The sequence below is a fragment of the Lupinus angustifolius genome, chromosome LG02 (assembly GCF_001865875.1).
Source record: "Lupinus angustifolius cultivar Tanjil chromosome LG02, LupAngTanjil_v1.0, whole genome shotgun sequence".
NCBI lineage: Eukaryota > Viridiplantae > Streptophyta > Magnoliopsida > Fabales > Fabaceae > Lupinus > Lupinus angustifolius.
This window is the reverse complement of record NC_032010.1, coordinates 11,261,761-11,277,913: the sequence shown is the minus strand read 5'-3', so window position 1 is coordinate 11,277,913 and position 16,153 is coordinate 11,261,761. Positions and strand designations below refer to the sequence as shown.

The 16,153-nt window shown below is 29.7% G+C and overlaps 1 protein-coding gene across 1 annotated transcript; it reads right to left on the bottom strand.

The window, feature by feature from the left end:
* On the bottom strand, positions 470 to 7,959 carry LOC109335743 (serine carboxypeptidase-like 40). Its single transcript, XM_019571914.1, has 7 exons — positions 7,537 to 7,959; positions 5,211 to 5,318; positions 4,842 to 5,116; positions 2,501 to 2,770; positions 1,577 to 1,782; positions 1,110 to 1,215; positions 470 to 648 (listed from the first exon to the last, which is right to left on the bottom strand). Exons 1-7 carry the CDS (start codon positions 7,904 to 7,906, stop codon positions 499 to 501), a joined length of 1,485 nt encoding a protein of 494 aa, XP_019427459.1. The 5' UTR covers positions 7,907 to 7,959; the 3' UTR covers positions 470 to 498.

Below are 16,153 nucleotides of genomic sequence, written 5' to 3'. Positions count from 1 at the left end.
CATTCTAACACCCATATTATTATGATTAGTTGATTAATTTGTCAAGGAATTGAGAATTAATATATTTAGTCAATGAACTGATAAATAAATAAGAAATGATGGTGGAGAAATCATAAGAATTACCATATATGAATGTCATTATTAGATACTAGAGGACAAATAGTAAAATCTATGTCTATGTTCTTCATCTCTCAACTTAATATTTTCAAATAACTTATTTTCACATTAGTTTAGTTTTAATATTTTCACTAAATCAAAACCCTTTTCAACCCAAATTTTATTATTTGCTAATTAAAAGAATATTAAGCAAGTCCTTATGGATTCGAAAATCTTATATACTTGTTTGCGATAACTCATTTGGTTACAAATAACAACCAATTTATCAGTTAGCATTAGAAAACGAGTTCTTTATTTTTATTTTGCCATTACAATTTATTTAAAGCCCTCAATTTCTTTTATAGGTTGAACCTTCAAAATGTAATGACAGACACCAGATATTCATTTAGTAGTTTGAAGTTGAGTTCCATTTAAGAAGTGTTGGATCAAAGACAGTGCTTTTTTTGGCTGGGAAGCAGGTACTTGATGTCCAGCATCTCTTATTGTGGCAAAAGTTAGGTCTCCCTTATACACTTGAGCATAGCCACCTACCTGTGTCACATAAAATTTGAATATAAATTTAATCTCCTGCCACCTGCATATGCCTAAACTTAATTCGATCATGCAATTCTATTTTCATATAAAGCATGATTAATAATATTCAACAACACCAGTAGTTTATGTGTTCAAATATTCCAATTTGTACCAAGTTCCTTATATGTAAAATGAATATAAAACTGCTTATTGGCTTACAGCAATTAGAAAGCAGTGGGAAAATATTTAATAATTTTATGTTTTAGACTTTTAGTTATTTAAATTGTATTCCACAACTATAATTATATCTACAATATCACGGTCTCAAGAGTTTTCACAACAATATCATGATTACAATTGTTATCACATCAATCATATTTTCTTGTAATTTCTTATAATTGAAGTAAATGCTATATAACTAAAATTTTGATTGTAACTATAATTTAAAACAATAGTGTACGTAAAAATCTAAAAATTACCTCTCTATCGATATACCATGGATGCCAAGCAGTTTTAGTCGAGAGATTCATCTCTTTAATGGAATACTTTGTTGAAGTAACAGGCACCGTTCCATCTACATCACCACTGCATCATAAAATTGATTAATACTCAAATTAAATCATCAGCACATTTAAATATTAACTACCACAACGAAAGAATGAGAAGGGATTAAAGAATTATTGGAGATTTTGTTTATTATCAAAAGAAAAAAGAAAAAAAACATGTTTTAAGTTGTACTAAGCAATTGTACTTGCGGTCATAATTTACAGTTTTGGAAGTCTTCGTAATGAAATCACTACCACACCAGTCCCTTTTTCCCATAATTTTCTGCACTTAATATGATAAATTCAATATAACCATGACGCCAATTAAAAATACAATGTTAATTAGGAATATTTATGCAATTGCAAGCAACTATTTTTCTCAAATAAAACTTAGATTTTACCTAAAAATCCAAACCCTGAGTCCATTATTGAGGAATTCCTGTAAAAGGGGAATGACTGTTGGAGATTTATCAACCCACAAAAGTATGGAACTGCAAGATTCCCATGCATATTTGAGCTTGGTAACGTTTGCATGTAAGGCCTCCTGAACATCACCTCGGTTAAGATATGTATGGACGTAATCATCACTACACGGATCATTAACAATCTGTTACACAAAAGTCATGAATCAAGTCTAGTTAAGTTTCATTCAATCTATGAATTCATAAAGTGCTTAATAGTAGACCAGACTCTAATGGTGTGGGGAGGATAGATATACATATATATCATTAGTTTCATATTGTTTCTAAGATTTAAACTCATAATCATCCAATGAAACTCATGGTAATCAATCTTACCGTAATGCGAACACTTACCCTCAAAATCTATGTTTCATACAATAGTAATTTTTGAAAATATTAACCATTCTAAATTTTCTCTTACATTTTATATTTTATAGATGGCGAACTTGACACAATGGAAAGATTGTTGTTAAGTAATAATGATTTAAATTCTAGAAACAATTTTTTATTTGTAAAGTAACACTACGTACATCTACTTTCCCAAAATTTCACTAGTAAAAATCTCGTGTAATGGACCACCTTTATTTTTTATAATATACAATTAAAGGGCAATTGAAAGAGCTTATCGCAAACTAGTTTGTACTTAAGAAAATATTTTATAAGAATATATTACCACATTCATATAAGTTTTTTAAAAATATATTTCAATGTAGTTACATTATGAAAATAAGCTCTTTTTAACTTATTGAAATAATGGCAACAGAAATAAGCACTTGGTTGAAAACTTAAATCAATTTGCCCTCATTAAGAGATCTTTATAAAAGAAAATAAACAGAAAAGAGAAAAGTTAGAATTTAATCTCACAGAGTTCATCTTGGTTGTGGCAGTGAGGTTGGGATCATCATCATTTTGGCAATTTGGAGCATAGATATTAGAGAGATCAATGTCGTCTGTGTCCTTGCTAAATTCGTCTTGTGCTTTGTCGCACTGAATTGGTATATTTTTGGGATCAGATGAATTATTACAAAATTTGTTGAAATCATATGCTGTTTGGTCTGAGATGATTGCATGGCTAGCAAGAAAATCATACATTCCTCTCATGTCTGTTTCATCATTGATAAGTGCATTCCCAATCTGCATAATGTAAATAGAGAAAGGCTATGCTCATGTATCATGTCTTGGTTATGTCATTTTTCTCCACTTCAATAAATTTCAAATTAACTTCTTAATTTAACCCACTTTCAATTTATAATTTACAATCATAGTTATTAATAATACACGGTAGTATATAACAATTATATTATACATGTTATTAAATCAGCCAAAATCGAAAAATACAGGTAAGAACTAATTTGTGCATGAAAAAAAAATTCATATTCTTCAATCATCTCTCCCGGGAAGGATTATATTAGACATGCTCGTATATTCTCCCAATAAATTCATAATAATATACTAGACATGCTGATATGTGTTGTCTTGTACTTGGAGAAGGATACTTTCTCCCAATAAAATCATATTCTTAACCAATAAAACTTCACAAAATAATAAAAAATATTAATTTCTATATTTATAATTTTTTTTAATGAAATAAGACTTTCTAATTAGACGGAGATACAAAATAGAATAAGAATAAGGATATTTGATCTTGGTTGTAATATGGTCATCATTATACCATTTCACAATGATACTGTCTTTTATTGACCACCATTGATTTATCTTTATAGTTGGTGTATAAATTTTAAACTCTTACGCAATTATTTAGTTATATATTATTACAATTAACATTTACAACTATTACATTTATTATAATATATATAACATAATTAGTAAGGATAAAAGAAATCTAAAATACTATGACACATTTATCATTTTAATTATAATAAAATAATATTGTTGTCATTCAAAAGAGTATCATATTTATAACATAACATGGTCACCACTATGTAAGTACTCTAGCTAGCTTATAACCGATGAGGTACTAATAATTAACATTAATCTCATAACTAAGAATAACCATTACTCAATTATTGGATGCCAATTACTAAGTCTAAATTTTGTCCCCAATAGGTAGACTAAATTACCTAATAAGACTAGGAACACATTTTCTTCTTAACTACCTTTTCTTGTTCAATGTTAATCTTATTTCTTCAAACATAACCTTCATCAAACCACTCTACAAATACAGGTTTGATCCATTTAGGATATATATGCATCACAAAGCATTCTGATGAGTGTTGTCTTGGTGATGCACTATACCCAATATCATGGTTAATGGTGAAAACAGGCTAGACCGCTTATCAAGGACCTATTACCTAATCTATAACAGGCTATGTCAGGTTAGATTTTTTTCACAAACAGGTCAGGCTTAGGCTTATTAAAAAACTTATTTAGTTTATATGTCAGGCTTTAGGCCACCTAAAAGGCTTATTAAGCCTAATAGGTCGACTTATTTAGTTATATTATATAAGCATGTTGAAATTATACTATTTTAATATAAACAATATTATTATATATGTATATTAATATAAAAATGTATATAAAAATATAATTTAATTATTAGAATTAGATGGGTCTAACTAAAAATAAACCTATAAGCCTATTAAATGTAGACATGGTAGTCTATTTCACGAGCATATAATATAATAGGTCTTTAAACAGACTATCAGGTCATACCAAGTTTTTAAACAGGTCAGGCCTAGGCTTTGAATTTTTTTTAAACAGACTAACAGGTCAGGCCCAGACTCCTATATGCTATATAGGTTGGGTCTGTTTAAGGCAAAGTCTAGTCTGACCTATTTCCACCTTATCTCTGGTGAACATTCATAATAAAATATACATATATCTTTATAGGCTACTTATCCTCTAAGTAAACTATTATATACAAGGGAAAAGATTTTACATGCTTTAAATTATATTTTGTAAGTGTAATATTGTAGTTTTAGAGAAGTGTCTGCAACTACATCACATTCATTATTATAGTTACATTGAGTGCATTTTTCATGCAATTATTACAATAAACACAATGTAACTACAACTTGACTGCAATTTAAAATAGCTAGTATATGTAACAACCTAATCAACTTAGGCTACAATTGTTTTAAGATAATATCCAACATTTATATTCTAGGGCATAATTAACACGTCAAATATAATGATCTGTTTCCAACAATATAGGAGGAAATTTTTTGAGAATGGAGGCACATACCATTATTCCTTTGAGGTTGATGATTGTATTATTAGCCTTTTTGTTCTGTTGGAGAATAGTTTGGGCAAGTTGAGGAACAAAATGCCCAGCATAGCTCTCTCCAACTATGTAGAAATCCCTTTTCTTAAACTCGGGAAACCTCTCCAACCAATTCACTAAGAACACATAATTATCTGTTGCTGTTTTCGTATCCCCACTTGTTTCATATTCCGATGATCTATTCGAGTAAGAAAATCCTGTCCCAGCAGGTGACTCAAGGAACAAAACATTTGCAACTTCAAATTCAAAATTAGTCATAAGTGAGAAACAAAAAATGTTTTTGTTTGTAATATTAGTATAAAAGAAAAGAGAATCAATTTGAGCTAATACCATTGTTCCATGAATATATATTTTGGTTAAGTGTTTTCCTATCACTGTTTACTTTGAAGGGTCCAACTTCTTGCATTGCTCCATAGCCAAGAGATGAACATCCAGGACCTGAGAATGTCAATTAAAAATATTATTATCAACATTGATGAACAATTAATCATATTTATCTTATACTGTAGGTAGTTCTATTCGAGTTAATAATCACTATGAGCAGGAAAACATTAGCTACAAAGAAATTAACAAAATTATATTGATACGAAACAAAGACACGTTAATGAATCCTCAAATAAATGGTTTCCCTGAAACACTCTAGTTGGACATTTGTAATTTTTTGTAGGTATTTTTTAGGGGAAGGATAAGATATTGTAGAAATTATCATATCGGGATTTATCATATTATATTTTCTAAATAAATATTTATATTTTACAATTACCCTAACATAAGAAAATTGTATACTGACTCAGTTTGTTTAACAACTCTTATTTACAAAGACTTGTATGTCCAATCATAATTCATAATGGTTCTAGGGCAGTGAGTGTAGGCAGGTCCAGACGAATTACAATTACCCTAACATAAGAAAATTGTATACAAACAAATTATTGAGAAATGAAAGTAAAGAAAGACGAACAGACTCGATTTTTTAAAAATGTACACAAGTTTGAATTCTTAAAAGTAATTATATGGAAGATTAGCATAAATCTAGAGGAGATTAGTCCTCTGTGATGATCAATAACATATAAGGACACTAGTGACTCAAATAAGAATAAATATTATCATGACAGCAAATAATCAATATTGTGAGTACGGGAACAGATAGAGTTGTCTAATTGGTCTGACCGCTGACTAAACTTTTGGTTTGCAATCTTAATTGAGTGAGGGTTCGAACGCTTTGAACTAGAAAGATTTAGATCTGATCGTGCTAAACTTGGTTAAATTGCAATAATCCCAAAAATAAATCGAACTATTTATTTAAAAAACTGAATACTACTTAAATGTTTTATTTTTTTGTCCAAAAAAGGTGAAGAGCTATTATTTCAATATAATTATACATAATTATTAATTATGTAACATTTTGTGTTTATATATGATTATATATTTATATATAATTATTATATATATATAAAATCATTCAGTCTGACCGGACAATTTAACCATTTAATTTGACTAAATTTAATATGAGACATCTTTCAATTTAATGTATGGCTCGGGTTTCATAACATTGTAAATAATATAGAATAATGAATCTTATTTAAATGATCAAAATTAAAAGAAAATGTATACTACTTTTCTATGTATGACTCAAATTTATTATTTTTATTTTGAGACAATTGAGTTATTGTGACCTATTCCTAATTTTAACTTTCTATATCTCTAGTGATAATATGCTTCATAATGTGAAAATGAGTTAATTCAAAAGAAAAAATAAGAAACCTCAATTTGTAGATGGGCCTATGTGTGAATGGCAAGGTGTTGCCATCTAAATTAAAATGAAAAAATAACATTCATGTTTTGAGTGCACAATACTTCATATTAAATGACAAGATGCATTTTCTTCCCATGGAAAAGGAATAAGGATTATTCTCATCACAAAGTTTCTGTTATTACTTTGTTTTTAAGACTAAAAGTATCATCTTATTATAAATAAAATAGTTAATTACAGTGACACTTCCTATTAGTGAAATTATATTAATTATCTCTCACATTTCTATACCTACACAAACCTCCCCTAGTTTTGATACTTTCATTACACTGACCACTCTTACATGAGTAATAAGTGTAATCTTTTAAACAAAAAATGTGATAAATGCAATTAAGTTAAACAAAACATGGTATATTGTGAGGAAAAATCCAAATAATATATAAATTAATGTATCTTTATTATTTTTTGTTACAAAATGCATCAACAATTCTAAAAAGATATTGTTTAAATTGATCTTATACTATATCGTAAGGAACCCAAAAATAATAAAGAGGTATCGACTCATATATTATTTGGACTTGTCTCCACAATATATCATGTTTTGTTTAACTTAATTGCATTTATCACATTTTTTGTTCACAAAATTACACTTATTTCTCATGCAGAGGTGGTCAGTGTAATGAAAGTATAAAAAATGAGGGGTTTATGTAGGTATAGAAAAGTGAGAGGTGATTTATGTAATTTAACTAAAACTCAAGGGTGTCAGTATAATTTACTCTAAATAAAATAATAAAAATATCATTGCATGTATATCATTTTTGCTTGTTTTTTATAACATTTCTCTCTAGGGGAGAGTATCTTTACTCACTGAAAAGAGGATTTAGATTTAATAAAAGGTGGTCTTACCTCCATTTAGCCAAAGAAGAAGAGGCACTGTTTCTTTAGAATGTTGAGATTCCACAAAGTAATAGTAAAATGCACGCCCTGCCGATGTATCCACTGTGACATACCCTCCATATTGAGAGAAATTCACAGGTGGCTGCCCTGGAAGCTTATCAATCTTGTCTTTCTCTTTAAGACCCTTATTAGAATCAATAATGAGATCACCCACAAGCTCTTGTGCTTTAAAGTAACTCCTATCAATTTGTGAATTTGCTTTGTATTTTAACTTGTACAACTTTTGAAGAGCTTGAGTTTGTTTATTTCCATGAATTCCAGCCACAAAGAATGAGAAAATAAGAAAGGATTGAAGAGCCCAATAACTTGCTTTGCCCATTGCGTTTGTTGTAAAGGGAACCCAAAAGAGAGAGGGTTAGAAAGAGAGGAAGGTGTATGAAGTTGATAGAAGAAAAGTATGGGGTTTATGATACAAACATTAGTAGTTATTGCATATAATGCACACATTGTAGAGAGGGTAATTGGCAATTTATATATTTTCATAACATGTTATTTTAGAAATAAAGAAATAATAAAGTATACCAAAAACTAGTCTCAATTTTGATTTTTGAGACTCCTCTCCACTAATGGATAGAGATATGCTATAAAAAAGTAAAGGAAAAATAACATATATTAATTTATATATATTTTTAAATAAAATTATATTTTTATTCTTAAAATATAAATAAAAATGTCACTTTTCTTTTCATCACTCCAGAGGAGTCACTCCTCAACGTACCAACAAGTAACGCATCCAATTTACCAATTTAATAATTTTTGGGTAACTTTTTTAAATTAATCAACACCTACAATGTTAGTGAAATCTGAAATTAGTGTACAAAGACAGCTACTTGAGAATTCTCAACACGCGAGTGGCATGTGTCTAGATTTTCTAGCAAAATTTCCAAAATCAATTTCGAAAAATTTACAAATCAAATGTTTTTTGGCAAATCTCCAAAATTGGAATACAAAATTTGATTTCATTACGCTTATAAAAAACAATTGGTTTCATTATATATTTGAAACTTAGCAATTATGATTTTTATCATAACTGATTATATAGTAATTGTTCATAATAAAGAAATTTCAAATTAAACTTTTCCCAAATTGATTTGACTCATTTGAAATAGATTTGATAAATTTTAAAATATAGAAGTATGTAATTAATTTCTATATCTATATATATATATATATATATATATATGAATGAGTAAATACTTATTTAAGTCTTTCATATTTTTCGAATTGAAAAACTCAGAATGGTTCTCAAAAATTTTAAATGATAGTAAATTAGTTCTCATAATGTGTTATAAAATATGCTAAATGATTAATTTGATTCACATTTAAAATTGTTAGGACCATTTTGAGTATTTTTAATTTTTTTAAAGACGAAATTGATAAAGTCAAAAAACATGAAAAGTTGAAAGGAATATATATATATTCAAACTATTACAATTATTATTTGTAACAAAATCTCAAAAGAGAGTGCTCATTTTCTACTTTATATTTTTTCTTCCAAAGTTTCAAAATTGATTTAAAAATTCTTCACAAAATAAATAGTTTTGGTTCGATACAGTTGGCTTCATTTATATAATATTCTACTTTTTCTTACATATTTGAACACTTTCAATTATTCTATTAGATGACTATAGTAAAAACTTTTACAAAGAAAAAAATGATTTCTATTAGATGATTATAGCAAAATAATTTTGATTATAGTTTATTTGGATGATTGCTACATGAAATTTAAAATTATTAAGTTTTAAAAAATGAATGAATTCTAACAAACAAAAAAAGTGAAATGACAAAGTGTTGTAACTAATCAAAGTTCTAAACTTTCAACACCTTAATAGTGAGATAGTAACAAGAGACATGTCATGAGAGTGAAACAGTTCAAGTACCATATAGAAGTTTAAGATGATAAAGATTGATCAAATGATTAATATTAAATATAAGTTAGTCCAAATGATTTATTATATAAGTAGAAATTATTGCAAACAATAATATAATAAATACAAATAATAAAATAAACATAAATTAAAAATAAATTAACTTAAGATAATACTTTGTCACTTCAAATATCCTCCAACTGTTTGCTTGTATATTTGAAACTTGCAATAAAGATTTCCATCTAACCATTATCTTATTTGTATATAATAATAAAATATGATAAAAATATCTCAAAAGAAATAACTGTCAAAATTTTAAACACACTTTCAGTAACATGTGTAATGTAACACCTTTTTTCCTAATAAACTGATAGAAAACAAACATAATCATTTACACAGGTAATATTTTTTGAGTTTAATATTTATGGATTGTTAATATAAAGTTTTTAATTCTTGCAATATATCATTTACTATTAATTTATATTATTTTTATTTAAGAGTCAATGATAATTAATATATGAATGATAGATAATATGTGGATAGTGAAAAAACAGTTACAACATCACTGCATATATATTAAATCCTATTTTTTACAATGTATTTCCATTATTCGTCTTTCATATTTAATTATTTTTATTTAAATAAATAATAGATAATATAGATTCTATTTATAAATCTTTAGATTCCTATACATCTATATTAAACTCAACTACAAAACAAATTATTTATTTCATTCAATTAATGAAAATCTTAGTATTTTTTTCGTTTGAATAAGGTAAAGCAAATACATGGAAAGTAAATATGTTCAACGGAATTAATAATCTCGGAAAAGGTTTACTTTACCAAAATCATGAAAGTACTTTCGAAAAACAACAAAGCTACTTTTTCATACTATCATAACACAACCATATTTTTCTAGTTCAGATACCTTCAGTAGCTAGGGAGTCTAAGCTGCACATCTTCTGTCCCACTATTTTGTATTACTCTATGTATCAAAAAGTATGATTGTCCAGAAATTTTTTAATAATTATAATTTTAACTTAAATAATTTTTTCAACCAATCAAAATTGATGTTATATGAAGTGCTACAAAAAATAAGACACCAAAGTACTTCAAGAGTCTAATAGTTAGGTAGATAATTGATATGCATATGCCACTACATTTTTTAAGTGTTAAAATTATTTATTATTGAATAAAAATAAAATAAAAACTTATAAATATAATCTTCCCCCTCATATTCCAGCATTGAAGAAGATTTCAATATTAAGTAACCGTTAATATTAACCATCTATATATATTTGTAAGATATTGAATCACTATTTTTATAATTTTTGCGAGAGTTGTTCATACTTGAGTCACTCTCGTGTGTGTGTATATATATATAATCTAGTCATATTATAAATCTAATAAGTCAAATTGTATTTGATTCAAGTTTAGCTTCCTCTCTATCTACATGTATATCTATAACTCACAAATACTATGTAGTCTTTTAAATTTATGTTAATGAACAACATAAATTTGAGATAGTCAACTCGCTTGAAAGTTTATGAAATTTAATTGAGACCAACATTAGCTGAAAAATTAGTTTAACATGCATTGAGCATGATCGAACATGAGTCTAGACAATCCTTAACATGGCTAAATATACCTTTTATGCACACATGCCTCATCATAATGAATGTTTTTACATGACTAATACATAAGGGTGGAAACATACCAGACTGTCTATCAGGGCCTTATTATCTGACATATAATAGGTTAGACCAGACTAGGCTTTTTTCACGAACATACCAAGCTCGAGCTTTCTAAAAAGCTTATTTAGTTTAATAGGGCGGACTTTATGCCACCTAAAAGGTATATTTAGCCTAATAGGTTGACCTATTTAGTTATATTACAAAAGAATGTTGAAATTATATTATTTTAATATAAGTGATATTATTATATATGTAATATTAATATCAAAATGTATATAAAAATATAATTTAATTATTAGAATTAGATTGACCTAAATAAAAATAAATATATAAGCTCATTAAAATGTAGACATGATAGCCTATTTCATGAGCATATAGTATAATAGGCCTATAAACAGGCTAACAAGTCAGGCCAGACTTTTAAGCAGGTCAGACCTAGGTTTTGAAAAAAAATTTAAACAGGCTAACAGGCCAGGCCCAGGCTCTTATATGATATATAGGCTGGGCTTGTTTAAGGCAAAGTCTGGCCTGACCTGTTTTCACCTTTACTAATACATCATTCATTATTATTATTTTTAACATTTAATGATGATCAATGTATGAGTGATTGATGATGCATTAACCAATATTATTAATATCATACTGATCATCAAATATATTAGAATATTGGTACAATTGTATAATAATTCAGTTTATGATTAAGTAATTAAATTACATATCGATTAAACCAGATTAAAATGCTTATATATAAATATATATTATAATTAGAAGTTTTTATTTTATAATATATTTTGATAGAAAATCTCTCAAAAGTTTTCTATTACTTATGAAATTCTTTGAAATAAAATATATATTTTTCAATCACACGGTTGCTTTCATTTCCCTCTGTATGCAATATATTCACTTTTCTCAACTCTCATTTCTCTCCCATGTTCACAATCAAAGTATAAAAGGTTTGCGACACAAAGAGGAAAATTTACGTGGATAGTGTAGTTTGACTACACTATCACACGTTTGGTATATGTTTCAAAATATTTACGGAAGTAGTGTATTTTTAGGGAAGTCGTGGATGGTATCCACGACTCCGTGACATATTCTCTCTCCATGGAAGTCGTGTACCCTAAACACGACTTCCATTGTATATTAATAACAAAAGATCTATGTAGCCTAGTGGTTCTAGGTTTTTATGGGAACCTAGAGGTCCATGGTTCAACACTCACTTATTGCTTTTTTATTTTATTTTCTTATAACTTTGACATATATTATTTCTACAAGGACTATGATACATTATGAGTATATTGCATTATATTCACTACCAAATTTTATACATTACCTAATTGTTTAAAACAATATAAAATAAAAATGTACAAAATTCAGTAATGAATATAATGCAATTTAACCATAATGTATCATATCCTTGTAAAAATAATATATGTCAAAGTTATAAAAAAAATTATAAAAAAAAGCAATAGGTGGGTGTTGAACTATGGACCTCTAGGTTCCCATAAAAACCAAGAACCACACTAGACTACATAGCTCTTTTGTTATTAATATACAATGGAAGTCGTGTTTAGGGTACACGACTTCCATGGAGAGAGAATATGTCAGGAAGTCGTGGATGGGATCCACGACTTCCCCAAAATCGTGGATCCCATCCACGACTTTTCCCCAAAGTCGTGGATACCATCCACGACTTCCCTAAAAATACACTACTTCCGTAAATATTTTGAAACATATACCAAACGTGTGATAGTGTAGTCAAACTACACTATCCACGTAAATTTTCCGACACAAAGATGACACACACTCATTAAGCTAACATACACAGTTGTCATGCATTTTATTTCATTCTATTCTATCACACCTACTTAATACACACCAACTCCACTAACAAACAAACATATAACTAAACTATAACAACTTCCTAACTGAAATAAACACATAATTTAAAGAACCAGTTCCATGGCATTCTGCACGACAGTCATGAGCTTGGTGGTGATACCAAACTTGTGGTGGGCATAGAGGATGAGTGTGGATCATCTTATGTACCGGAGAGGCAAGTACTGAGCCAGGATCATGACACATGGCAAGTCATTTTTTTAACGATCAATATTTTAAAATGAAAAATAATATATTTTTAAGTAAATTAATTATGGTAAAAATCCTATCATCTCTTCATCTTCCTCTACAACGCTGAGATGGAACTCATCAATCCTCTGTCCAATGATCTCGTAAGCCTACAAAAGATTGTGGAAAGGTTGATAAGAGGAGTACCATGGTCTAGGTGTTAAACCAAAGCCAACTTAAACCACACTTTTGCATACACAATGCACACTCATTCATATGCAGTAACAAAATGGCAATGGAATTGAGAAAGAAAAGAAAGTATATAGAGAAGAAGAAGATGGAATATATCAATGAATAACCACTTTGTATTGAATGAATCTTAACATACCAATACAACACTCTAATTTCAAAGTCTTACAACAACTACTATTTATAGTAGTTTTCCCAACCTACTTAACTAACTAAAGTTTCTATATAAGGAAACTTTGCTAATTACACAATAAAAGGCTAAAATTACTTTATCTCTAATACTCCTACTTAATTTCAGCCTTCATTCAATAGCCTTCACTCCAATTTGCCATCTGAGTTTCACAAACCTCTCTTTCTTCAACGCCTTGGTGAATATGTCAGCTTGTTGATTTTCAGTGTTGCAAAACTCAACCTTTATTCTTCTTTTATCAACTTGATCCCTTAGGTAATGGAATCTGGTTTCAATATGCTTACTCCTCCCATGAGCCACAGGATTTAAAGCAAGATTAATGGCTGACTTGTTGTCAACCATCAACATAATACCCTCCTCTTCTTCTTGCAAACCAAGTTCCTCCATTAACGTACTCATCCAAGCTGCTTGTCCTGCACACATAGAAGCAGCTATGTATTCACTTTCACAAGAAGATAGTGCTACTACATCTTGTTTCTTAGAGCACCAACTAATAGGAGCTTCCCCTAGCTTGAACAAGTAACCTGTGGTACTCTTCCTATCAAGTTTATCACCACACCAATCTGCATCAGAAAAACCAATCAACTCCAACTTGCAATTGATGTTCTGTTTAGAAGGAAACATGATTCCTAGACCAAGTGTTCCTCTAAGATACCTCAACACTCTCTTCACAGCAACCAGATGAGATTGGAGAGGGTTCTCCATGAATCTGCTTGCTACACCTACTCCATAAGTAATGTCAGGTCTGGTATTGCATATGTACCTCAAAGTGCCTATCAATTGTCTAAACAAAGTTTTATCAACCCGTTTCTCCTCCTCAATTTGAGAGTTCACAGAGTTTGCTTCTGCTGGTGTGTGAGAGATATTGCAATCTGCCATATGAAACCTTTTTCATACACCAGTTATGTATTTGCTTTGATGCATCACTATTCCAAGCTTTGTCCTCTTAAACTCAATGCCTAAGACGTATGCTAACTCTCCAAGATCTGTCATTTCAAACTCAGATTTCATTTGCTGTTTGAAGGTTGCAATTTGACCAGAGTTTGAACAAGTTATCAGCAGGTCATCCACATAGAGGCAAACAATTAGAGACTCTGCCTTGTTCTTGCTTTTCACATAGACACCATGCTCAAAGGTGCATTTCAGGAAACCAAACTGTTTAAAAAATGCATCTATCCTCTTGTTCCATGCCCTTGGAGCTTGCTTCAATCCATACAAGGCCTTATGCAACTTGTAAACCAAATCTTCTCTGCCATTTTCCATAAAACCTGGTGGTTGAGTCACAAATACATCCTTCTCTAGGGGTCCATTCAAAAAAGCAGACTTTACATCCATTTGATGGATTTCCCATCTGTTATAGCTTGCCATAACAACCACTAACCTCACTGTTTCTAGTCTTGCCACTGGTACAAAGACTTCATCATAATCCAGTCCTTGTTTCTACAAGAAACCTTTGGCAACCAACCTTGCTTTATACTTGGTTACTACCCCTTCTGGATTTACTTTTGTTTTGTATATCCACTTGACTTTGATAGCTTTTTTTCCTCTTGGTAACTTAACCAAGCTCCAAGTATTGTTTCTGTTGATTGAGTTTAACTCTTCATTCATTGCCTCAATCCATTTTGGTTGCTTTAAGGCTTCTTCTATGCTTAATGGTTCCTGGTCAGCCAAAAGAGCCATGTGTACAAGATCTCCCTCTTCAGTGATGTTTGAATCATGAAACACCTCATAGTCACTGAACCTTAGAGGTGGTTGTCTGTGTCTATGAGATGTGTTGTGATTGATTGTTGGTGTAGCCATGGGATTAACAACTTCAGTTTCTTCTTCACATTCATCAATTTGCAGATGTGTATCTCTGCTGTTTTCTGTGCTAGTGTTCCAATTCCAGCACTGATTTTCTTCAAACTTCAAGTCTCTACTCATCATTACTTTGTTGTTCTTTGGATCAAACACTTTATAGGATCCTGTGGAATGATAGCCCAAGAAGATCATTTTCTCTCCTCTTTCATCTAGTTTCTTCCTTCTGTGTTCAGGAACATGCTTGAAGCATATGCATCCAAAGATCTTTAAGTGACTCACACTAGGCTTGAGTCCACTCCAAGCTTCTTCTAGTGTCTTTCCATCCAATCTTTTGGTTGGACATCTATTGAGTATATGCACAGCAGTAGAGACAGCCTCACCCCAAAATGCCTTTGGAAGATTTTTGGTTTTCAGCATACATCTGGCCATGTTGAGTATGGTTCTATTTGCTCTTTCTGGCTGCACCATTGTGCTTTGGTGTGTATGGTGCTGTGATTTCATGTACTATGCCTTCTATTGTGCAAAACTCATGAAACTTTGTTGACACATACTCACCTCCACCATCTGATCTCAACTATTTCAGTTTGGTTTCACTCTGATTTTCTACTTGAGCCTTGAATCTTTTGAATATCTCAAACACTTCATCCTTATTCTTCATAAGATAGATCCAGAGTTTTCTGGTGTAATCATCCAAGAAG